We start from the raw sequence: 24332 nt of genomic DNA on the forward strand, positions 1-24332 counted from the left end.
ACTCAGATTGGAGCAGTGACTTGCTCCAGGCAGCCCAGACGGACAGGACCAGAGCCAGGACCACGTCTCCGCCCCTGGACTGCACTGGGTTTATCTGGTTCCGGCACGCAGAAGTGAGTTGAAGGACGCTCCTCCTCTTCCCTCCCACCCTCCCGGCCCGCCGGCTCCCAGGGAAGAGGAGGAGTTCTCGCCGGCTCTGATGACACCGTCGCCACGGCAACGCGGCCATACTGGCCCCAACGGACCCAGGGGCCTGGGGCTGCGCCGGCTGCGGCCTCGTGGACAGAGCCGGCAGCATGGACAGCCTCTTCGTGGAGGAGGTGGCCGCCTCCCTGGTCAGGGAGTTCCTCAGCAGAAAGGTACGTCGCGCCGCCCTCCACAGTTCTGGGTAGTTGCTCTAATCTGGGGGACGGGGCAGTCTGGGGCTTCTCCTGCAACCTCCGCACCTTCGAGGAGGGAGATCGTCCCCTGCCTGCTGCCTGCTCCGGAGATGCCCAACAAAAGCGCCACTGTCCCGGGCCTGGGGAAACTACATTTCCCAGGAGCCACTTCTGTCACAGCGCGCTTCCCGCACAGCAGGGCGGGATTGCGGGCCGCCGCCCTCCTCGGGCATCTCCCCTCCCGGGCGGCCGGCGGCGTGCGCGGGTGGCCCCCTCCCCACTTTCTCTAAAGCACGGCTGCGTTCTCGGGGCTCCGGGAGCTCCGCAGGCAGGCCTCAGCCCCAGCCTGGCTGCCCGTCTCCATAACCAATCCCAAGACTTACATCCCACCAGGAAAGAACTTCCACCGAAAGAGAACCCAAAAGTCTTTAAAAAAGTTCTTGACAGTTCAACCCTTCAACCATGTTCATCAGCAGTGGGAAGTTCAGTCGTTTTTGGTTTTAAGTTCTCCTGTTGCCTTGTCCCAGCAGAGTTTCCGAAGTAGTCAGAGTCTGAGGTCCTTACCTCTGCCCGTAGAGTGGAGGCAGGACACGAGGACACGGTGGGAAGTTAGTCGCTGGGGGTCCCGGCGAAGGGGAGTGTAGAGAGAGCCCCCGTTACTCCTTCTACACGCAGTGACTGAGGACTGGCCACTGCTGTGTGCTGTGTTTGGTGTCATGTTGGATGGGGTGGTGGGCACCTGTATGGGATGAAAATGTGCATACACACAAAATAAATAATTGTTTGAATGGAGGAAAGGAGAAGGGCTTTGGAATCAGACAGAGGAGTTCAAATGTCTGCTACTAGTTAGCAGTGTGAACTTATGTTACTAACTGCCTAGATTCCCCTCTCTGTAAAACAGGAATAATAAGACCTGCCCTTTGCAGATTTATAAAGAGGATTAATAATAATATATGGGCAGCTCCCAAGCATCGTATTTGGCACATTGTCTCCTCCTGCCATCTCTGATGTGCACCTGTTTTGAAAGTCTCTTTACTTTTTAAAAATGTATTTTTATTTAAATTTAAAAAAACGCATGTGGCTTCATTGTATCTGCTCTGTTTTTATGGCTAATTGACCTTCTGTCACCAAGTCCTGGCTGCACGTTGGATATCAATGACACGCCCTGTGAGGCTGACCACTACCATCATTTCTTTTAGGTCTGGGCCGCCAAGCAAGACTCTCAGAGAGTTTCCCTCATGCCTTTCCTTTCCCGAGTACAAATGAAATCTGAAGTCCTTGCCTGATATCCAAGGCTCCTCTATTGCTTGAGCCCAGCTTACCCTCCCAATTGCATTTCCAGCTTCTCCCACATGCTTTTCCCTGTTTCACCGTGGTGCCCCCAAGTCCCATTTTTCAAGAGGTCTTCTCGGGTAACTCCAATTAGAATGACTCACCCACCTTGTCAGGGGTTTGCTCACGGACACTCATGTTATAGTTTATACATTGCCTGTCTGACCTGCTAGACAGGTCCACAGAGCTGACACCCGAACTGGGTGGAACCTTGGCAGCCATCTGGTTTGCCTGGTCTCCTCTCCCTCCCAGTTTTTATCTGGGCGCACAAAGGCCCTGAGAGGAGAAAGGAGTTGCCCACAGTCACTCAGGAAGTCGTGGAGAGCTGGGACTGCAGCCCAGGTCGACTGCTTTTCTCGTCGCCTTCTGCTGCGGGGCAGAGACCATATCCTCCCCTCAGGACTTGGCACAAGGCAGGCACCCCGCAGTTATAACCAAGAGAGTTCCCATCGTGGTCTGAGGTAGCTTCTAGGTGCCTGTTCGTTTTCTCAAATCCTCATGACAGTCGTGAAAGACAGGTTTCATGATTCCCTTTCACGTAAGACTATCAGGAGACCAGGAGGCGAAGAAACCTGCCCAGGGTGAGCAGGTGAGATCAGCTCCCTCCTCTGCTCAAAACCCTCCACGGGTTTCCTTTTACAATGAGAATAAATTCGAAGGGAAGGCCTCACCAGGGCCTATAAGCTCTCTATGACCCAGCTCCTGGCTCCCCACTGGACCTCATCTTCCACTACTGCCTCCTCTACCCTCGACCCTACCCAGATGACTCTCCCGGTGCCCCAGCCTCCCCGGTCCTTGGGCCCTCTCCTGCCCCATCCTACCTCCACCACCGTTTCCTGGGCTCCTGCCCTAGGCTTGTCGTTACCAGTACTGCACCCTTTCCATAATTTCAGTTCCAAGCATCCCACCATCCTCATTTCCAGCTTAATCCCCTTAGTAGCCCGACATAAACTATTCTTCAGCCTCACTCACATCTCCATTCCATTGGCCCTGCCACCTTTTTGCAGTCCCTCAGCCCTATTGCGACCTCCTCCCACTTCTTACCCTGCCCCCATCATTATAATCACACCCTCAACAGCGTGCTCTACCCTCTTGTCCTTCTCTCCCTTCCTCATACTCCCCTCGTGTTGACAGGTCAGCTCGGCCCACTCCATGCCTGCACCACAGAGCTGAATGGAGCTGGAGAAAGACACAGCACCATGTTGATGGCTTCAGCTACACTGATGGCCACTCACGCCCGTGATGCCTCAAGGGTGCCAACCCGCCTGCTTTGACCTCTCCAGCCCGTTCCCTCTCTCAGATTGTGGATGACCATTTCACCCCTTCTCTCTTCTCAAACCCCAAAGCTCCTTCCCGCTCTGATTTCACTGAGAAAAGAGAAGCAGTCATGAGAAAACTCCAGCTCCCACCACCACACTTAACCTTCCTGGGCTTGAACCACTCACCCTGCCCTCCCTCCTGTTCTCATGATGAATTCTCCAGACTCCTGGGTAAGGCCACCCCTCCCTGGGTGCCTGTCCCCCTGCGTGCTGAAGGACACTGCTGCAGTCACCATCATCTATCTCTACTGCATCATACATTTTGCCTTCTCTACTGGATTATTCCCATCCACATATATATGTGCTCCTGCAAATCCCATCTTGACCCCTAAACCCCTCCAGCTGCTGGTCCATTTTCTTCTCCCTTTTATGGCAAAGCCTCATGAAAAAGCTCTGTGTGCTCTGATTCTAATTCTTCTCCATGCTTTCTTAAACCCACTTTAATCAGGCTTTTGTCCCCAACAACCCATGGAAACGACTCTTTGTCAAGTTTGTCAGTGACCTTTAATTTTCAGTCCTCACAGTTCATGATCTAACAGTTGTGGTTGGCCCAGTTAATTATGTCCTTCCTACTGGAAACTCATTCTGCTTGGCTTCTGGAGACCACCTCCTCCTGGTTGTCCTCCTGTACCTCTCCAGTCACTTATTCTCAGGTTCTTTGCTGGTCCCCCTCATTTCCCTGAGCTGTGCGTGCTCGTGGGCTCAAAGACCCTGTCTATGGCCCTCTTCTCTTCTCCGTTCATTTTCCAAGTGCCTCATCCAGTCTTGTGGGTTCGGATCCCATCAATATGCTAACAACTCCCAAATGTCTGTCTCCAGCCAAGACCTGTCCTTGAACTCTTACATTCTTTCCAACTGCCTGTTTTACATTTCCACTTGGATATCCAGTAAACAGCTCAACTTAACACGTCCCAAACGCAATTTCTGATTCCCTCTACCTCCTGCAGTTTTCCCCACTTCATTAAGTAGTACCACCATCCATCCTTCTGGTTGCTCGGGCCAAAACCTTTGGAATCATTCCTGTCTTTTTTTCCTTCTTGTGCACCCCACACCCAGTCTATCAGTAGACGTGTCAGCCTTACTATCAGAGCACATGGAGAATGTAGCCACTTCTTTCCACTTCTGCTGCAACCACCCTGGTCCAAGCCACCTCCATCTTTCATGTGAATTGTTTAATAGCTTCCTGACTGGTTTCTCCTAATCCCCTGCCTCCAACAATCTGTTCTCAACCTAGCCGCCAAGTGGTCCTTTACAAATATAAGTCAGTCCAGGATGCTCCTCTTTTCAAATCCTCCAGGAGCCCCCATTTCACAAAAGCCAACAAGGCCTTTCCTTAGCAGGCTCTAGGTGACCTCTCTGACCTCATTTCCTGCCACTTTCCCCTGGTCACGTGGCTCTAGCTGCACTGGCCTCCCGTGACTGCCACAGGGCCTTTGTACTTGCTGTTCCTAGCCTAGAACACTTTCCCCCAAGTGTCTGCACGACCTGCTTCCTTACTTCCCTCATATCTCTGCTCTTATGTCACCTAATCATAAAGCCTTTCCTGACCACCTTTTATAAAATAGCACCCCTTCTCTGCACCCCTTCCTGGCCGTCTCTGTCTCCTGACTCTGCTGTATTTTTTCCCCATAGCATATTCTGCTTGTTGGCTTTTCCCTGACAGAATGTAAGCTCCGTGAGGGCCAGGACTTTGATCTGCTCGCTCCTCTGCCACTAGCAGCAGAACTAGTGGACTAGTCGTTGGTTCCCTTCATTTCACAGACCGGGAGACAGGAAGATAGGAGTGAGCACGTGGATGATGCTCAGTAAGTAGCTGACTATCTAACACAGAGTCCTTCATCTTCGTCTCCGCTCTCCCTGTTTTATTTGTCTCCATAGTAATGCAAGTTAGCAGCCACCATACTATACATTTACCCCTTTGTTTATGGTTGGCTTCCCCAACAGAATGTCAGCTCCATGGGGGGGGGGGCGGCTTATTCCTTCTGTATCTCCTGCATCTAGAACAGAGCCTGGCACATAGTAGGTGCATGGCAGATGTTTGTTGAATGAATGAAGATTAAGTGGGCTGGATGGGACCAAGGACTGGTTGATTCTCGAGGGCATCCTTGTCCACTGTGCCAGTGGTTTTCAAATGCCAGTGTGCACTATTATCCTGGAGTGTTTGTTAAATGTACTAAGACTTGCTGATCTGAACTGTTGACAAATGTAAGGAGTTATCCAGCAGAGAGAGACCTGCAGAGGTTCCGCATCACTTTGATTGGTGCGGAAGCCATGGTTCAGCCCAGATGAAATGTAGGTGTGTCTTGAGTCCCACTCTCTCCAATGTACCCAGGCATGTCCCTACCTTCTCCCCAACATATACACCCATTTCTTTCTGTATCCTCCTCCCTAAGACTTCCTTTTTCTTCTCTTTGGTTCAAGGCTATGTTCCTACCTCTTGTTTCACAAATTCCTCTTGCCTCAATTCATAGCAGGCAGCAGGTTTTGTCTTGTTTTCCCAGCAGTGAGAGCCTCTGTATAATTCTGGACACAAAGGCAAGGGGAGAAGCTGGGGCCTGTCTAGCACTGGGGTCTGGATCCACCAAGAGCAAGGGGCTCCCTTAGCAGCAGGCTGAGCTGTTTGTGAGGCATCTCCTCATCCTCCGCCAGCCGGTGATCACCATGGCCCGGTGAGGTGGGCAGGCCGCAGCTGCCGTGGTTGTTTTTCCAATGAAGAAGCCAGGCTCATGGGGGAACAGCACTTCCCATTGCCAGAGGGTATCTTGGCTGGGTCTTCTGGGAGTTCAGGGCTGGATGATGGAAAATGGCTTCACTGGGGACTCAGCAACATTTACCAAGTGCTTCCGGTGGGTCTGGGTCCCGACATCACAGACTCAGAGGCTGGGGTGGTCAGAACTCTCTCCTCTGTGCTTCCACTGTGTTGTTACCTGGGGCAGATCAACCCTGGCTCCCATCTGAGAAAAGAAGGGAATGAATATTGGCCTTTCGTTTTTGTTTTTCCTTTTGTTTATTTTTAAATCTTCGTATTCTATGGCCCCAAATCTAAGGCCAAACCTGGGGCTCCTGGGTCAGCCTCAGGTGAGTCAGTTACCTGAATTTCACTTTCCTTATCTATATAATGGCCTGACAACTCCAGCCTTACTTAGCTCAGCCCACGGGGTCATTGTAAGATTCAGAGTTATAATCGTGAAGATGCTGTCCAGTGTAGAGGTTATATAAGAATATGTTTTTAAGTCAGTGTTTGGTCTTTGCAGTATCCTTGTGAGGGGGGCAGGATAAGAATGGTCACGACGAAGGTCAAGTCTTTGTTTATACTCTGTGTTGGAGAACGGAAGGTTTTGATTTAAAATGGTAAATAGTGATTCAGATTTCTTCCCTCAGGGCTTAAAGAAGACGTGTGTGATCATGGACCAGGAACGCCCGCGCTCTGATCTCAGCATAAACAGCAGAAACGACCTCCGCAAGGTTTTGCATCTTGAATTTCTCTACAAGGAGAACAAAGTACGTGCTTTTAGGTGTGGCGTGAAGTTCTGGAACCGAGTTTGGCAGTGTCAGAGCACTCACGGGCCCTGCCAAGCCATCAGAGACGGGCGGCAGGAGGTCTGCCACACCTGCGGTCTGTCGGGGAGAAACAGACGCGGCCGAGTGTTGACAGATCCCGCTCGTGTGTGGGGTTTTTGGGGCCGCCCACCCGCGTCTTGCGCGTGCGCAGCGGTGAGGCTCCTTTTCAACCCGAGCCTGTAGCTGTTATTCTCTGTGCTCCCTTCTTCCCCATGAGCCTATTTTTAGTAAGACTGTACTTAAGGATATAGTCTTCAGTTATACTAAAATTTTCCATTCCCTGCCTGCCCAAGATTTTCCTTCTTCAGTTCTGAGTAATACCTTATTCTTGAGTCTCCTGTGACGTTTAATTCAGGCAGAAGCGGGGCTTGGGTTCAGCTAACCCGGGTGCATTGGAGCTGAGACAGCAAACGGAAGGGCACCTCCTTGGGTGTGGGGGTGCTTCCCTGATCCCCCAGCCTCGACCCCCCCGCCCTCTGTTATAAGCTTTCAGGCAGCCTTTGTTTTCCTTTTTAATTCGTATCTGCCTCTGCAACTACCTTGGACGCTACAGGGGCCAGAGACGGCGTCTTTGTTCACTATTGTATCCGCACACTTAATATGTTGCTTGATGAGATAGTAAATAGTCAATATTTATTTGTGGAATACATGAATGAATGAATATATGAATGAATGAATGAATGAATGAAGCTGCCATCCTAACTTAATTGCACTTTCTGTTGAGAAGGCGGAATCTTCTAATTTGATGTAAGAATGGGCTCTCCAGCAGGTGTTGCCTCGTGGTAGGACATGGTGCCAGAGGTGGAAAGAACCTAATGATCATGTAGTTCGGCATTTATCACAAATGGCAACCAGGGGAAGGCCTGTCACAGGCTCGGTAAAGACATCAGATAGATGACCTTCATCCCCTGGGTCCTGGGGTGAACTGGGGCCCCTCCATCTCTTGTACACGCTCAGCTGAAGTCTTGTAGAAAGAGGGCTGTTGACCCAGGCAGCAGATATTCCGCAATCCTCCATCTGCTGCATTTTAAGGCAGGAGAGGGGACTGCACGCTTTAGAAAGATTTTTCCACAGCAAGTGAGACCGTTAACCAGGAAATTCAATTAACTGTTCTGGTATCTTGGGATTTTTCTGTAAACGCTCTTTTATCAAATTTCCCGTTAGGTATATTTGCCATTCAAGTTCTTTTTATTTCTTCACAATTTCTTTAAATTTCTTCATAATGTAGTCTCCCTAAGGTAACTATTATCTTAAGATACTTAAGATATTTTCATTAGATCTTGATAAGTGCCCTGATGATTTGATCTACACAGTAGTTGTTAGATATTATACAATGAATTAGAGCTTATATTTTACAGAAAAATATACTTATTAATTTATCTACTGCATAATAATTTTGACATTCCCTCCACCCAAAGCTGGCATGATTCTAGGAAAGTCCGGCAATGTAATGTTAATTCCAGTCACTTGTTTTTCCCTATTACGTATATGATAGATAAAAATGCCAATGCGAAATTGAGGTTTAGAAAAATGATATCTAGATTCAAATAAAGCCTGTGTCTATTATGAGCAAAGTGACATGAAAAGCCACAAAGTGTAATTCAGGTAATCCGGGGCCCTAAATCTCTCACATTGAAAGAAAAAGCAAGAAGGCAGAAATAAATTATATAACTTCTTCCCCCAACTCTCTTCCTTGTAAGTTTCATTTAGATTTAGATAAAATAGTTCTTTTTGGTCCCATTCTAGAAAAATAAGTCTGTCCCCTGATTTTGACTGCCATGCAGCTGTGTCAGTCCCCACCCCACACCCAGGAACACCTCGGCCCTTCTGAACTGTGGGCATTCGGTGAGTTTGTGGTCAGAGCGGTAAAGTGCCTGACAGCTGGGCACAGAGGGGTGCATCCAATCCTTGCCCCTTTCTACTGCCCTGATCTACGCAGCAGAACTCTGGGACTAAGACCCACAGCCAAGTGGCAGATGACCAAATTCAACAGATTTATCAGGCAGTCATTGTATCAGTTTATCTATCACATATTTAACAGGGACTTAATGGAGCCTGGGAATCTGTATTTTTAAAAATTGCCAAAAGTACTATTTAGTGCAGTCAGGATTGGGAAATACTGATGTCATTTATTTCCAAAACCTACTACTGAAGAGTTTCATTTTATCTTTATTTGTTTTAAGGTTGGGGTGTAAACTGAGGCAGTCCTGACTGCCTCTCTATGTTCTTTGCAATAACCTCCTGCTGCATTGTGCTTTTAATCCCTCATGTCTGGTGTTAAATGCAGAGGACACAAACTAAGAAAATATTCAGGTCCTAAATGTTCATAAACTTGTAGAGTTAGTGATCCCTAAATGCTTAATTGTTTTTGAATGAAAGGATATGCATTTTATAAAGTTATTCCTAGGAGAAAAAACCAAGAGGAAATTTGCTTGGGTAATTCTTCTATTCATATCACATTTTATTAAAAATATTCATTGAATCACCTGACTCATGCATTGGATGCTAGTTCTTTTTGGGTACAGATTTCGTCTTCATCTCTGTGGAGCCACCTAACACAGCACCTGACATTAATAGGCAGTCAGTGAACATTTTCTGAAAGACTGTATGAAGGAGTGAGAAGTCGATAAACTTATGTCAAAGAATTGGAATAGCTATCCTTTCCACCCTTCTCCTGACACTGTACATACAATTAATGGTTTTTTCTTTCTTCCAATGATAGGCAAAGGAAAATCCTCTGAAAACAAACCTTGAACTCATTACCAGATACTTTCTGGATCACTTTGGAAATACTGCTACCAGTGTCACTCAAGAAACTCCAATCCCTGCACTCTCAATTCCAAAGAAAAATAACAGATTACCGTTGAGATGCTCAGAGACCACGCTGGTGAATATATACGACCTTGCGGATGAAGATGCAGGATGGAGAGCATCGTTGTCAGAAACAAGCAAGGCCAGGTATCTCTTCCCATTTATACTGTGGATTGGTTTCCTGTTGCTGCTGTAACAAAGTACTATAAACTCAGTGGCTCTAACAGTCAGGGTTCTCCAGAGAAGCAGAACCAATAGGATATATGTATGAATATATATATAAATATGTGTGTATAAATATTATATATATATAAATAGATTTGTTTTAAGGATTTGGCTCATACAGTTGTGGGGGCTGGCAAGCCTGAAGTCTGTAGGGCAGGATTTTTGTGTTATAGTCTTGAGGAGGAATTGCTTCTTCTCTGGGAAACCTCAGTTTTTGCCCTTAAGGCCTTCGGCTTGTTGAATGAGGCCCATCCCTATTATCTAGGATAATTTCCCTGACTTAAAGTCAACTGATTGTAGCTGTTAATCACATCTAAAAAATACTTTTGCAGCAACATCTAGACTACTGTTTGACCAAACAATTGGGCACCATAGCCTAGCCAAGTTGACATATAAAATTTAACCATCACAGTGTCTTAAAGCAATGCTAATTTATTATCTTACAGTTCTAGACGTCAGAAGTCCAAAATTGGTCTCACTGGGCTAATGGCAAGGTGTCAGTAGGGCTGGTTTCTTCTAGAGGCTTTGAGGGGAAAATCTGCTTCCTTTCCTTTTTCTGCTTCCAGAGGCCGCCTGCATTTCTTGGCTTTTGGCCGCTTCCTCTGTCTTCAGAGCATATCACTACAACCTCTGCTTCTGTTGTCACCTCTCCTACCACTGTCTCTGATCCTCCTGTCTCCCTCTAATAGGGACCCTTGTGATTCCATTGGGCCCACCCAGATAATCTAGAATAATCTCCTCATCCCAAGATCTTTACGTTAATCACATCTGCAAAGTTTCTTTTGCCATGTCAGGTAACATATTCGCAGGTTCTGGAGGGTTGGGACATGGACATCTTTGGGAGACCATTATTCAGCCTCCCACATTCGGCACTTCCAAAATCCCTGTTGTGGAGCACTGTTATTTCTCTCTAGAGGCATGGGAATGGAACACTTTGTGAGGGAGGTTGCTTATGATTCAAAATGTTTAATTTAAATTCCACGATTTGTAAGGTGCAGGGGCTTGCTTTGTTTGCATTTTCTTTAAAACAGGAGTATAGACTTCTAAAAGGCAATGAAACACGGTAGAGATGGAAAAACCTGAAAGATAAGGCCCTTTTGGAACTCTCAGGAAGAAAACGAGTGGGCATTCTTGATTGAACCTCTATTACTTGGAAAAGAGGTCACATTACAACCTTCACACACTGCATGTAGTAACCAGTGGCGAGTCTCACTTCCTGAGAATGGGTGCGCTTCCAGCTCTGTGGAGAGGCGTTTCCTTTTCTGAGGGTAGGCAAAGCTTAGGGTCTGGGTGTCAAGCTGCCAAAAGATGGGGACCACTAAAAAAATTAACTCAAGGCTTAAAATGTGAAAAGTATTGAGGATGGTATGAAGAAGATGGTCCCTCTTCAAAGGTGCTACTTCCTGGCTGTCAGATTAAATATTTCTGAAACGATAAAAAACCAGCAATACAGTAGTTGAAGCTCCTGAGTTCTACCCAGTTGCTCAAGCTACAAACTTGGGTCTTATCCTTGGCTCCTCCTTGTCTATCATTTTCTCATCTTTGAGTCCTTAATGACACTAGATTCTTTGCCGCTCCTCTGCCCTGATGGCAACAGCCTCAGTTCACAGCCTCACCTCCTTCGCTCGCTGACTGCCCCGGCTCTTCCCTGGACTCCAGGCCTCTAGTGATCCTCTCTTCGAATCCACTCTTGACCTAAGATAGCATGAGCTTTCCTCCAAACAGTTCTGGCCATGCTGCTCCCCTGGTGAAAGGCCTTCAGACGTTCCCCATGGCTTCCAGGATAAAATCCAAACTCCTTAGGATAACTTGCAAAACCCTCTCCACGATCAGCGTCCATGGCGCACTTGGGCACATCCTGCTTTCAGGGGCGTCCGTGCTGGTGCCTGAGGCCTTCTCCTACTCATTCTTTCAGACTCAGGAGCTGCCTTCTCTGGAAATCCTTCTAGATTTCCCCAGGCTGGTTCCGGACCCTTCCTCTGCTTGACATGCCCCAGTCATAGCATGCATGACTGCTTCTCTCATGCGTGACCCAGTGCTTGGTAAGCAGCTTGGCACAGGGTAGGTGTCAATGCCCCTTAATGCCAGAGTCCAGTGGTAGAAAATATCCCAGCTGTGTCACCAGAGTACAGGACTCTGAGTGGTCACAGGTAAGATTCCTCTTTACCTGGGGCTCTTGCTCTGTCTTTTCCTCATTCTTATTCTTTCTCACTCTTTGCTCTCCTGTCTCTTACCCTCTTCTGTTCTCTCTTGGTCTCTCTGTCTCATGCACACACACACAAACACTTTTTCTCTCTCTCTTACTCTTTTTCTCTCTTTTAGTGCAAAGCTACCCAAGAAAAAAAGCCGTTAGCATGCCTAACTTAACTGAACCTTAATAGCCGGGGAGTGCTGGGTTTGCCACAGGTGTCTCCCAACCAGTCTCGATGGCGTGCAGTGAGACTGGCTCCACATGTCTCACGACTGTATTGAAGCTACAGTCTCCCTAAATCCCTGGGGTCTGGAAGAAACAAGCATGCTCTTTATCTTGAAGATTTGAGGGATCTTACCATTGATCATCAGCTCTGATTTTGTTTCTTGTTTCTTGGTCTCAGTTTATAGGCCAGACTTGCCTTGATACAAAAGTATTTTCTAGTCCTTCCCTTTAATGATAAAGCACTGGCTGGTTAGAAATCACTGCAGATTTCTGAAGGGGCTTGCTATGAGTGTCTGTTGAATGTGGAATTTATTATCATTGTTAGCAATTCCTGTTGGGGAATCTGTTTTAATGGAAATACCCCTTTTTTGCAGACATGACAATCTTGATGGGGATGTGCTCGGTAATTTTGTATCATCCAAAAGGCCCCCACACAAAAATAAGCCCATGCAGACTGTCCCAGGTGAAAGCCCTGCTGTGGCCCCTGCCTGGGAGAAAATGGAAAAGCTTCAGTCATCAGAGCCTTCCTTGGACACGAAGAGGATGGGAGAGAAGGTCAGGCCAAAGTCTGGCCCGATTGTCCGAGGTGTGATGGCTGGGCCCATCGCCAGCTCCCCACAGGTGGGGTTGTTGCTCTTACTGTTATTATGAGAGTGGAAAGTGAGAACCAGGCAGGGCTTGAGGGGCTGCCTGGGTTTATTTGGGGGTACCCTACAAGACAGCCCAAGAAGGGGGGATCTGTGTTGTGGGATGAGAAGAACACCAGCCTCTTTTTTCTCCCCGGTTCTACTGTCAACTCCTGTGGGACCGTGGACAGGCCTCATCTACTTCCCTGCCCTCAGTTTACCCATCTTGTCAATGAGGTGGGTGCCATGGTTTCAATATTCCTTTGCTGAGTGAGAACATATCTACCCAGCTTTATCTTTGCAGTTCAGGAGTGGGGGGACCCATCCAAATCTAGAGAACATCTTTTTTATTTTTTAAAACATGATAGTTAAAAGGGAAAAAGAAATCCCAATCCTTATAGTTTGATTTGTTCTGCTTTAAAAAAAAATTCTAAAAATTTAATGTCGTTGTTTTATAGTGTCCCTTTAAAGAGGGGCAGTGGTAGGGTCCCATTAGGTGGGGAGAAGAAACTAAATGAGAGAATGAATGTAAAAGGAATTTGTAAAACAACAAAATAAAATCAAACACCGAACTCACAGTGTAGCATCAGTCAGATCAGGGAGCCTGAGCAAACCAAAGATAGGTCATCTGTGTCCCTGGCTGGTCACCTCCACTCTCACGTGCTGCATGTTTCGATGTGGGCTGTGGCTGTGGATGCCAGCACTATTCTTCCAATTCATTTGGAATTAGGACAGAAAGAAGTGGACTCTCTCCCTGCCTCTGCCTACATCTTGTGAGATTTTCAGACAAAGTCTTTATTCCTCTTGGCTGTGGTCTCATTTGTTAGACTAGATCTCTAAGGCCCCTTCGAGCTCTGGGATTTAATGGCTTGATGATGGTCATGTGGTCTTGGTGTCCAGATCAAGGGAGGCAAGATTCTGCTCCCTCTGTGTGGTTCACACCACATGTTGACATCATGTCCCATCCTGAGTATCTTGTACTTGAAGAAGGATATTCATAAACTGGACCATGCCTAGAGGAAAAGAACTAGGAAGGTGAAGAGTTTGGAGGAAATGGAAAGATTTGAGAATTTCTAATTTTGGGAAGAGAAGGCTTGTGGGAGGTAGGGCAGAATGTAAGAGATTTTGTGAAACATGGAGGTAGGAATAGCCTACTCCCAGGATGGCAAATAGGTGGCTGCCACTTCCTGCCACTCCCTGGTGCTGAGCCTATGGCAGACATTGCTGGCTGATCTTGGTGCTCTTTTTCCTATAAAGCCTGGATGTGACTTCAGAACCTCCAGGCATCTTGGGCAGTTACTCCCAATGGATGGATTGGAGTGGTGAGTGAGATGATCCCTGTTAGCCATCTTGATCTTCGGGTGTAAGCCCAAGAGCAGGGACTCCGCCATGTTTGTGTGTAGAGCACGGTGTGTACTCACTGGCCCTTTGTTGGATTGAGCGGTGTAGACCTGCCTAGTAGCTTCAGAGAGCACAACTGGGACCAGTGAGTGGAGGTTGGTATGAGGAGCTGTTAGTCAGAGCCACCTCCACAGTGGAACAGGCCATTCTGGAAGGGACTAGACTAGTTGTGTTGGGGGAAGCCAGGTACCCCATCTGCTGGGGACATTTTGGATGGGGTTCCTGTTTGGTTGTGAGTTTAGACCACATCAGTGGTTTTCAAACTTTGTAGTCTCAGGATCTCTTTATGCTCTTAAAATTATCGAGGAGCCCAAAGAGCTTTGGCTTGTGTGGGTTATGTCTATTGAGATTTACTATATTAGAAATTAAAACTGAGAAATTAAAAAATATTTACTTACTAAATCATTGACAATAGTAAACTCATTACATTTAACACAAATAACATGTTTTTAAACAACAAAAAATGTATTTTATAAAACAAAAAAAATATTGAGATAAGTAGCGTTGTTTTACATTTTTGCAGATCTCTTTAATGTCTGGCTTAGAAATAGTTCAAGGGTCATATTTGCTTATGCTCAGTCTGTTGTGTTATGGTAGTTTGATTGAAGTAGATGAAGAAAATCTGGCCTCACTCAGATATGCAGTTGGCAAAGGGAAAGTATTTTAATAGTCTTTTCAGAAAACTAGGGGTATTCTTTCATACTACACCAAAATTAGACAAATTGTAGTTTCTTAATGTGGAGTCAAACCATACCAATGAAATTTTTGTATTTTATTAATTTTCGTCAGTCTGTCTTGCACTTTGAATGAATCTTTTCCCACTGCATGATGCAGTAAATGATGCATCAGTCATTTGGAAAATATTGGTTTACTGGGTTATATAGATCTTCTGAATGTTGATACATTTCATTATACAAAAAAAACCCCATAAAAAAAATCACATTTGTTGATGTCACCACCCAACTCATCAGAAAAGCTTTTAAGTATTGAGAAGCCCTCATGCTTACAGTGGTAGATACTACAAGTTTCCCCAAATTCTAATTTTTACCTGACAGCTTATGTATATATATATTTTGTGAGGAAGATTAGCCCTGAGCTAACATCCATTGCCAATCCTCCTATTTTTGCTGAGGAATATTCGCCCTGGGCTAACATCCGTGCCCATCTTCCTCTACTTTATATGGGAGGCTGCCACAGCATGGCTTGATAAGCAGTGCCTCGGTCTGCGCCTGGGATCCGAACCCAAGAACCCCGGGCCGTCGAAGTGGAATGCATGAGCTTAACCACTACGCCACCGGGCCGGGCCCTGACAACTTATATTTTGTCACTAACAACAATACATCATTTGTTTCCCTTGAAGTGATGGGCTCAATTTCTTTTCAGGAAATGCCTGCCCAGTATCCAAGTCTGAGTAACCATAGTTGATCTGTCAATTGTTCCATGAAAAAAATAGCAAGTTAAGCTCACAACTCGGGTGGTTGCTCAAGGGCTTTTCCTTGAGACGACAGTCATCCTCTGCGTCCAGCAGAGTGCTTATATATACCTCCCATTTTGTCACACAGCATATTGAAGAGATATGTACCATAGGGATGAGATTGCAGGAAATTAATAATTTTTATGCTTCAGCGTATATATTCTTTTTTTTTTTTTTGGTGAGGAAGATTGTCCCTGAGCTAATGTCTGTGGCAATCTTCCTCTATTTTGTATGTAGGACACTGCCACAGCATGGCTTGATGAGCGAGGTGTAGGTCCCCACCTGGGATCCAAACCCATGAACTCCGGGCCACCAAAGTGGAGTGCACGAACTTAACCACTTCACCACCGGGCCAGCCCCTCAGCATGGACATTCTTAAGTGAAATTAGCATGTTACTTATTTATTTTGATTGCAAGTGGTGGGGAATACCTCGAGTACTGGTAAAGTTCGGTGCCACTGCCTTGATTCGTGCTGAGGGCCGGCAGTTTTTCCCACTGCTGCTTCTGCACCATCACTGTCAATGTCAGCACAGTGAAAGAGGCAAATCATGTCATATTACTGTGAAAATAGTTTTGGGCTCCCTAAAAGGGTTTGGGGACCCCTAAGATTAGTGAACCACACTTTGAGAAGGAGTGTACCAGATGAATGCCAGGGTCCTGTCCTACCATGATGTTCTAATCGTCAAGTCCCTGTGGTTGAGGCCCCTTCACAATTGACGTGTGAGGGAGATGACTTGGATCTGCTCTCTTGCCAAGAGGTTGTCTCAAACTTCTCCTTTTAGTGATTGTTTTGGGAGGTGCCCTTTACCCTGAATATCTTGTGAAGGACATTGAACGATGGGTTGCTGTAGAATTTCCCCAGGTTTTCTGGAAGGTGTTTTGTGGGCTTTTGAGCACCTTGGCCATATTTATTAGTCGCTCAAGAGAAAAGAGCAAGATTTGCTAGGTATTTCATCATTTTTTACTGCTAGATCAGCTCCACAGTTAGGAAGGGTGAGTAAGAGGCTGGGTTCCCTGCCCTTGGCTGGCAATTTGGGTCTCCTTCGGATGATGACTAACGTTTTCCTCGCTCTGTGGTGGGGGATGCCCTGGGTGGCTTTTGGAGGAGGTTTCTAGCGCCTAGTAATTTCCGCTGGGCAAGAACACTATGGAATTAGCTGTTCTTATTCCAGCACAGGCCTTACCATTTGGTTCGGGATTATTTCTAGAAATGCTGAGAAAAGCCCAGCGGGTCTGTTTTTGTCCCTTCCACCTCCACCTCCCCCTCCCCACCCTAGATTGGTAACAACGTGGATTCCCATTTCATCAGTTAATCATTGATAGTGAGTGAGGACATTTCAGTTGACTCCTTTGGAGTTCCTTCATTTTAAAAACTAAGCAAATCTTGAGTGCTTACCAGGTCTAGGTCACTGAGCTGGGAGATCTGCAGCAACAGAGATGAATGAGGGATGGCCTCTGCCATTCCTGTTCTGCCAGCAGCGGGGGTGAAGGCCGTGTGTAAGTGGGGACAGGGGAAAGATGTAGAGCAGTAGCTAACATTTGTTGACTGCAGTGGTGGGTCTGGCTCTGTGCTAGTGCCTTACACGGGTCTCTCCTTTAATCCTCACCACTGTCTTGTGGGAGACAGGGAGACAAGGACTACAGGTCCCCAGTCCCTCATCCAAAACCTTTGGACCAGATGTGTTTTAGAATTTAGAATTTCTTTTTTTTTTCCAGAAAAGAAATACAGTGCATATACCACACAGCACCTGCAGTAGTGTTTGGGGTAGCACCCCATAAGCAAAAACATTAACATTTCTGCAACTTAATATACGAATATTCACATTTCCAAAAAGACTGTAAGCAACCTGATAACAAAAAGAATTTGCCACCGGATTCCAAAAGAAACTTTTGTTTTTGGAGGTTTTGGGATTTAGAAATGACAGATAGTGGACTGTGGACAGATAATATTACAGGTGAGGGAAGTGAGGGAGAGAGAAGCCACAGGGGACACAGCTGGTAGGTGGTGACGCGGGAATTAGAACACAGGTCTGACCCAGGAGCTACAGTGTCACCAGCTCCTGGAGCCTGCTCTGTGTAAGGGCTGAGGCGTGCTCTTGGGGTTTCCGCAGCTGGGCTGCAGTGGAAGCATTACAGAAGGGGTAGCCATTGAGTATCTCCTCAATGAACAGGTAGGATTTTAAGAGAAGGAGCTGGGGATGGGGAAAGACTTTCCTGGGGGAGGGAACAGCATGGGCAAATCCTTGAAGTGTGATACAGTATTTTCCCACGTCCCTTGAAGGGGCTCTTCATTGCGTTTGTCCTCGCCCCTTTCAGGACTCCCTCCGCAAACGCTCCCTGAGGCGGTCCCCGGCCTTGAGCAGCATCACCCAACCCCACGAGGAAGAGAGCGGGAAAGCGCCCGAGCTCCCCGCCCGCACCCCCGCGTGTCCTGCCCCACAGGAGGGCCTGGCTTCCAGCCCCGGCTCCACCTCCAGGAGCCCCCGGGGCCAGCTCAGTGAGCTGACCTCAGAAAGGCGGAGAGCCACGCCCGGCAGCCCTCCTCTCTCGGCCAGCAAGGGGCTGCCCCAGAGCGGGGGCGGCAGGTGCAGAGATCCGTCGGAGGACAGCCCAGCTGCGGACTCCGAGGCCGACGGGACGCCCTTGAAGTTCCCCTTGCCGGGGGGGAATGCCAGGATGACGCAGGAGAGGCTGCAAAGAGCGTTCAAACGGCAGGGGAGCCAGCCCCCGCCCCTCAGGTGAGCCTGCTGCGCCCAGGAACCGTCCTGTCCCTAGCGGCTCCTTGGGCTCTGAGAGCAAGCCTGTGACGCAGGGAAGGTGATTGTGGAGAAGACAGCCCAGAGCTCACACATCAGGGAAGCTCCGGGGTGGTTTCCTTGGCCCTACTTAATCCTTCCCAAAGTCAAGAAGGCGTTAGCAGATGGTCCCCATAGGGGCCTGCAGCAGCGTGGTCAGGCTGACGTGGTGTAAGATGTTTGCTTGGGAGGCCGGAGACACGGTGATGAATCAACTCCCACAAGGCAACTTTGGGGTTTTTTTTTTTTTTTTTGTGACCCTATCCTTACTCTTTCTCCTTTTATTCTTTCACAACAGACTTTGATGAGTTCGACACTGATTTTTGAATGTTAAACCAACCGCACGTTCCTGGAATAATCCCCACTTGGCTATGATATATTATCTTTTCATATATTGTTGGATTCAATTTATTAATATGTTGTATAGAGTTTTTGTATATAAGTTCGTGAAGGAGATTGGCTGGCACATTTCCTTTCTTGCAACAGCTGTGTCAGACTCGGGTGTCTAAGATATGCTAGAAGTGGTCCCTCTTTTTTCTATTCTCGCGAAGAGTTAGTGTAAGATTCGTGTTATTTCTTCCTTAACTATTTGGGAGGATTTATTGGTGAAGCCTTCTGAGGATTGAGTTGAAAAGTTTTAAATTATTGATTCAATTGAAAAATTTTTTTTAATTCAAATTTTCTATTTCTTCTTGTATCAATTTTGGGAAGGTGTATTTTTCCAAGGAATTTGACCATTTTATCTAGATTTTAAATTTTTTGGTATAGAATTGTGTAATTATATCCTCCTATTATCACTTTAAAGTCTATAAGATCTGCAGAGATGTCTCTGTTTTCATTCCTGATACAGATAATTTATGTTCTCTCTATTTTTTGACTGGTCTTACTAGGGATTTATCAATTGTATGCTATTCTCAAAGAGCTAAGTTTTGGCTTTATATGTTTGTTTTCTATTTCATTAATTTCCATTTTTACTTTTATTCTACTTTCTTTGAGTTTAATTTGCTATTATTTTCTATTTCATTGACGTAGATCTTAATTGATTCTCAGCCTTCTTTTTTTTTTGCATTTATGATTCTGATTTTTAGGGGGGTTTTTGACTGCTATTTTGTGAGTATTTTCAAAATTTCTTACTTATAATTATTACTATTAATTGCTACCATTAATTGAGTGTTTATTTAGTGCATGATACTATACTGGGCACTTTTCATATATATTCTATTTTGTACTTGAAAAAACCTGCAAGGAGGTATTATTATTCCTCAATTTACAGATGAGGAAATACAGGCTAATAGAGGGTATTGCTCCCAAGGTCACATACCTAGTAAGTGAAGGAACTGGGATATGAACCCAGGCCTGTCTGAGTCCAAAGCCTACCATGCCTATAAGCACCATGCTATGCTAGTTAGGTTATTGTGTGTGTGTGTTTGTATGTGTGCATATTGTGTATATTTTAAGCACTATTAATATGTTTATTAGAATTTCTACAGGGGTGGGTATAAGTAGAAATATTGGGCATCCTGGTTTGTAATACTGGCTTTTTTAGTCATTTACTGTGTACCTAATATGTGCCAGGCACTTAGGCATTGGTGGTACAAGACAAGCTAAACAGCTGTAGTCCACTAATTCCCTTTGTGATCATAGATAAGCTGGGCCTACTCTGCTTAATACATTTTGTGGCTATGTTATTTGATGCATATACATATAGAATTCTTATAGCTTCCTGTTGCATAGACTTTTCTATCCTTACGAAATCTCTTTATTTCTAGTAACGCTTGTTGTCTTAGTGTCTATTTAGGTATAGCTACTCCAGCCTTCCTTTGATTAGTGTTTTCATTGTATATGTTTTTCCATCCTTTTACTTTCATCCATTTTGTAGCCTTATATTTAGGGGTGTCAACCAAAAGCCTGTGGGGTTTACCAGGATCCTTCCCTCTTTTTATTACTATTGTTATAATTTATTTCAGCTAAAAAAAACAAAAACAGGTCACCCATTTCTCCTACCCCCACCCCTCTCAGCCTTCTATTTTTTGTAATATTTTTTAAGGCTACGAATTTCCCTCTAAGCAATGCTTTGTCTGTATCCCATGCGTTAATATGTTATATGTTATATAATTTAGTTTAAATATTTTATAATTTCCTCTGTGATTTCTTCTTTTGACCCATGGGTTATTTAGACATGTATTGACTAATTCAAAATATTTAGACTATTTTTCTGGTTATCTTTTTGTTTCTGACTTCTAGCTTATTTCCGCTTTGGTCATATATACTCTGTATAATTTCAGTCCTTTAATATTTATTGAGATTTCTTTATGATCCAGTATATATTTAAAGCTTATCTCTTATAAGCAGCATATATTTGGAATTTTTAATCCAGTCTGATAATTTTTTATTTTAGTTGGAATAATTATTTTATTTATATTTTCCTTTTGCTTGAAGAACTCCTTTTAGTATTTCTTTAGCAGGTGTGTCACAATAATTTTTTTTTTCAGCTTTTGTTTGGAAATGTCTTTATTTTGCCTTTATATTTGAAGGATATTTTCAGTGGGTATAGAATTCTAGATTGGTGGGTTTTTTTCCCCAACACTTTAATTATGTCATTCCATTGCCTTAGGTTTTCATCATCTCTGTTGATAAATCAGTTGACATTTTTATTGTTACTCTTTTGAAGGTAATGTGTCTTTTTTTTAACTTCTGGCTGCTTGTTTTTTCTTTTCTGGCTTCTTTTAAGATTTTCTCCTTTGATTTTTAACAGGGTTACTATGATGTGTCTGGGAGTGGTTTTCTTTGGTGATTCTGCTTGGGATACGTAGAGTTTCTTGAAGTTTTGGGTTGACACTTTTCATCAGTTTGAAAATTATTGTCTGTTGTCTTTTCAAATATTGCTTTTGTCCCATCCTCTCTGTTCTCTCCTGGGACTCCAGTTACACATATTTTCATTGTGTTCTATAGGGTTTTTTAAAAAATATTCTTTCCTAGATTTACCATCTTTTTCTCTTTCTGTACTTCAATCTAGATGTTTTCTCTTGATCTATCTTCCAGTTCATGTTTCTTCTCTTCTACCATGCTATTAAATATATATAATACATTCTTAACTTCAGTTATTTTACTTTTTAGTTTTAGAATTTCTTTTTCCTTTTAAAAATAGATTTCAGTCTTTTGTGAAATTCTCCATCTTTTCCTTTATTTTCTTGAGCATATTATTCATAGTCATTTTAAAGTCCCCATCTAGTAACTTCCATATCTGGATCACCTATGGGTCTATTGCTATTGTCTATTTTTCTTTTGGTTTTGATCATTTTGTCCTATTTCTTTGCATTTCTGTTAATTTTGATTGAATTCCAGACATTATGTATGAATAATTGTATAGGCTACCTTCTTCCAAAAGAGGATTTAATTTTCTTTTGGTAGATATTAATCTCTTGTTAGTTACCTTCTTCTAAAGAGGATTTAATGTTACCTTCTTCCAAAGAGAATTTAATTTTCTTTTGGTAGATATTAATCTCTTGTTGGTTTTAGACTTTGTAAATATCTTCTATCATTCTGTTATTTGTCTAATAACTTTGCCCATTATCTCCTTTGTTGAACAGAAATCCTTAATTTTGGCGTAATCAATCTCTTGTTTGGCATATGATTGGCATTTTTGAAATTTTCTTTATTAAGTTCTTTCTTGCCTTTAGGTTTCAATGATATTATTCTACATTTTTTCTATTAACTTTGTAGTTTTAGCTTTCACATTTAGGTATTCAATCTTCTGTATTTGTTAGGATAAAAAGGTCCAATTTTATGTTTCTCCTTATAGGAAGACAGTTTTCCTAGCACAACCTAATCTGCAATCTGTTCTTTACCCCACTGATTTATGAAGCCACCTTTATTCTTTACTAAGTTCCCGTATAGACATGAGACTGTCTTTGAGCTGTGTATTGTGTTTCATTGGTCTTTTGTCTTTCTTTTAAATGAAAGCCACATGACCATAGCTTTTATTATTATGACTTTGTAGTTATAGCTTAGTATCTTGGTAGGGCCAGTCTCCTTTCTCCTTTCTTTTAGGATTGACCTAGCTATATACAGATCTTTATTCTTTCTACAGGCCTTTTTTTTCTGTTCACCCAACGTGTAGCTTATTCCTACATGAGGGAGAACGTCTTGTCTCCTTGCTGTAAAGGCCCTGCTCCCAAATCATCTCATGACTGTCTCTTTCTTGTCAGTCAGATGTTCTGTACTCAGAGTGGTTTTCTTTGACTCCTCTCATCTCTAGCCTGTTTTATTATCATCACAGCACCTATCATTACCTGAAACTATTTTATTTATTTACTTATCCATTATTTGTCTCCCCCACAATGGAATATAAGTTTCATGAGAGTGGGAACTTTATATTCCCTGCACCTAGAATAGTGCCTGGTACTCAGACAGCCCTTGATGAATATCGGTTTAATACTATTACTAACAATAACATTAATAAGATAAACTTTTGGTATTGGTGTATTTTGTGCAAAACACTGTTCTAAGTATTTTAGGTGAATTTATTCTTTTAATTCTCAGAAAATTTCTATGAGGGAAATACTATTATAATTTTACAGATGAGGAAACTCACTCAGAGAAATTGCTTTACTTGCTCAAGTTTATGTACCAAGAGGCAGAGCAGGGGTTTGAATCCAGGAAGCCAGCTCCAGAGTCTAGTGAATACATGAATGAATGGTATCACTTGTCTCCCTGAGTAGACATCCTTTCCACAGCCTATAGATGATGACTGGCTTCAGCTTGAACACCTCCAGTGACGGGGAGCTCCCTGCTTTCCACAGCACTTTTGCATGATTCTGACTGTTAGAAAATTCTTCTTCACACTGGGTTAAAATCTGCTTGCCTATATTTGACTCAGAGGGCATTGTTTTGCCCTCCAATGCCAGAACATGTTTACCCTGGAAAAGGGAACAATGCCTCACAGCTAATGGAGGGGAGCATTCTCAGGCTGCAGGGATCTGGGAGGGATGGTGGGTTAAGGAGAAAGGAGTGGCTGGAGCCTCAGGAGGCCTGGGTTCTAGTCCTCACTTTGTCCTGCCTGACCTGGGCTGGTCATTTTGTCTGTGGACTTCAGTGTCCCTGACTGTAAAATGTGGCCACTAGGTGGATGATTTCCAAGTATCCTTCCAGCTCATACATTTTGCTGGCCTATGACTCTTACTTCCAGAGTTATTCTGGGCCCTCTGCTTTGATCATCAGATATTTACTGAGTACCTACTGTTTACAGGGCACTTAGGAGGTGTGGCACAGGGGCTCCGGAGTCTGACGACCTGGACTGGCAAGCCACCTCTGCCTTTATAACTGCTGTGGCCTTGGACCAGTTATTAAACCCTTGAAAGATGGTATGGATGTTGTCGTATAGGAAGAGGGTAGCAGGTTGAAGTGCTGCCACAGCCCTCCCCCCCAGTACCAGGAGAAGTATAACCTGGGGTCTTTACATGTGTTTATTAGTGTTGGCCTTTCTATGGGTCAATCAACAGACATTTTGGGGACCTTGTTTTTTATCTACCACTTTTCTCTATTTGCTGGGTACCATGCTAATCACTTGTGTATATTATCTCTTTTGCTCTTTATAATAGTCTGTTGAGATGATATTATTGTGCTTTGTTGTTGTTTTTTGAGTTCTCATTAAATTCTTCTCCTCCTCCTAAGTTCTGAACAAATTGACAACACAGAGGGTATCAGTTAGATTGGAGTAAAATACATATCATCTCTGTGGTTGATAAGGGGAAGGTAGAGGACACGGCGAGTCCTGAGGCCTGGTAGGCCCTAGGCTAGACAGACTTCCCATATTATCTCAGGCCCAGGGCAGGTCACCTCACAAGGCCACATGGTGGGAGGGGCCGGCCCCTGGAAAAGCAGCTCGCTCCCGAGAAGAGGAAGGGTGCAGCTGAGCCTAACATTCTCCTTTGCTTTCTTTCCCAAATTAACCAAACAGATAAGTCACACTTCCCCTCCCTCAGGATGGAGC

The 24332-nt window shown here is 44.6% G+C and overlaps 1 protein-coding gene across 1 annotated transcript in view; it reads left to right on the plus strand.

Moving 5' to 3' along the window:
- Positions 1-245: 245 nt before the first annotated feature.
- MINDY4 (MINDY lysine 48 deubiquitinase 4) overlaps positions 246-24332 on the plus strand; it is a 111334-nt gene continuing 87247 nt past the window's right edge. The window contains exons 1-5 of the mRNA XM_058527757.1: positions 246-359; positions 6413-6532; positions 9315-9550; positions 12419-12665; positions 17862-18283. Coding sequence (XP_058383740.1) covers positions 297-359; positions 6413-6532; positions 9315-9550; positions 12419-12665; positions 17862-18283 — 1088 coding nt within the window. The 5' untranslated portion in view covers positions 246-296. The remainder of the gene's footprint in view (positions 360-6412; positions 6533-9314; positions 9551-12418; positions 12666-17861; positions 18284-24332) is intronic.

The sequence above is a fragment of the Diceros bicornis genome, chromosome 3 (genome assembly GCF_020826845.1).
Source record: "Diceros bicornis minor isolate mBicDic1 chromosome 3, mDicBic1.mat.cur, whole genome shotgun sequence".
Lineage (NCBI taxonomy): Eukaryota > Metazoa > Chordata > Mammalia > Perissodactyla > Rhinocerotidae > Diceros > Diceros bicornis.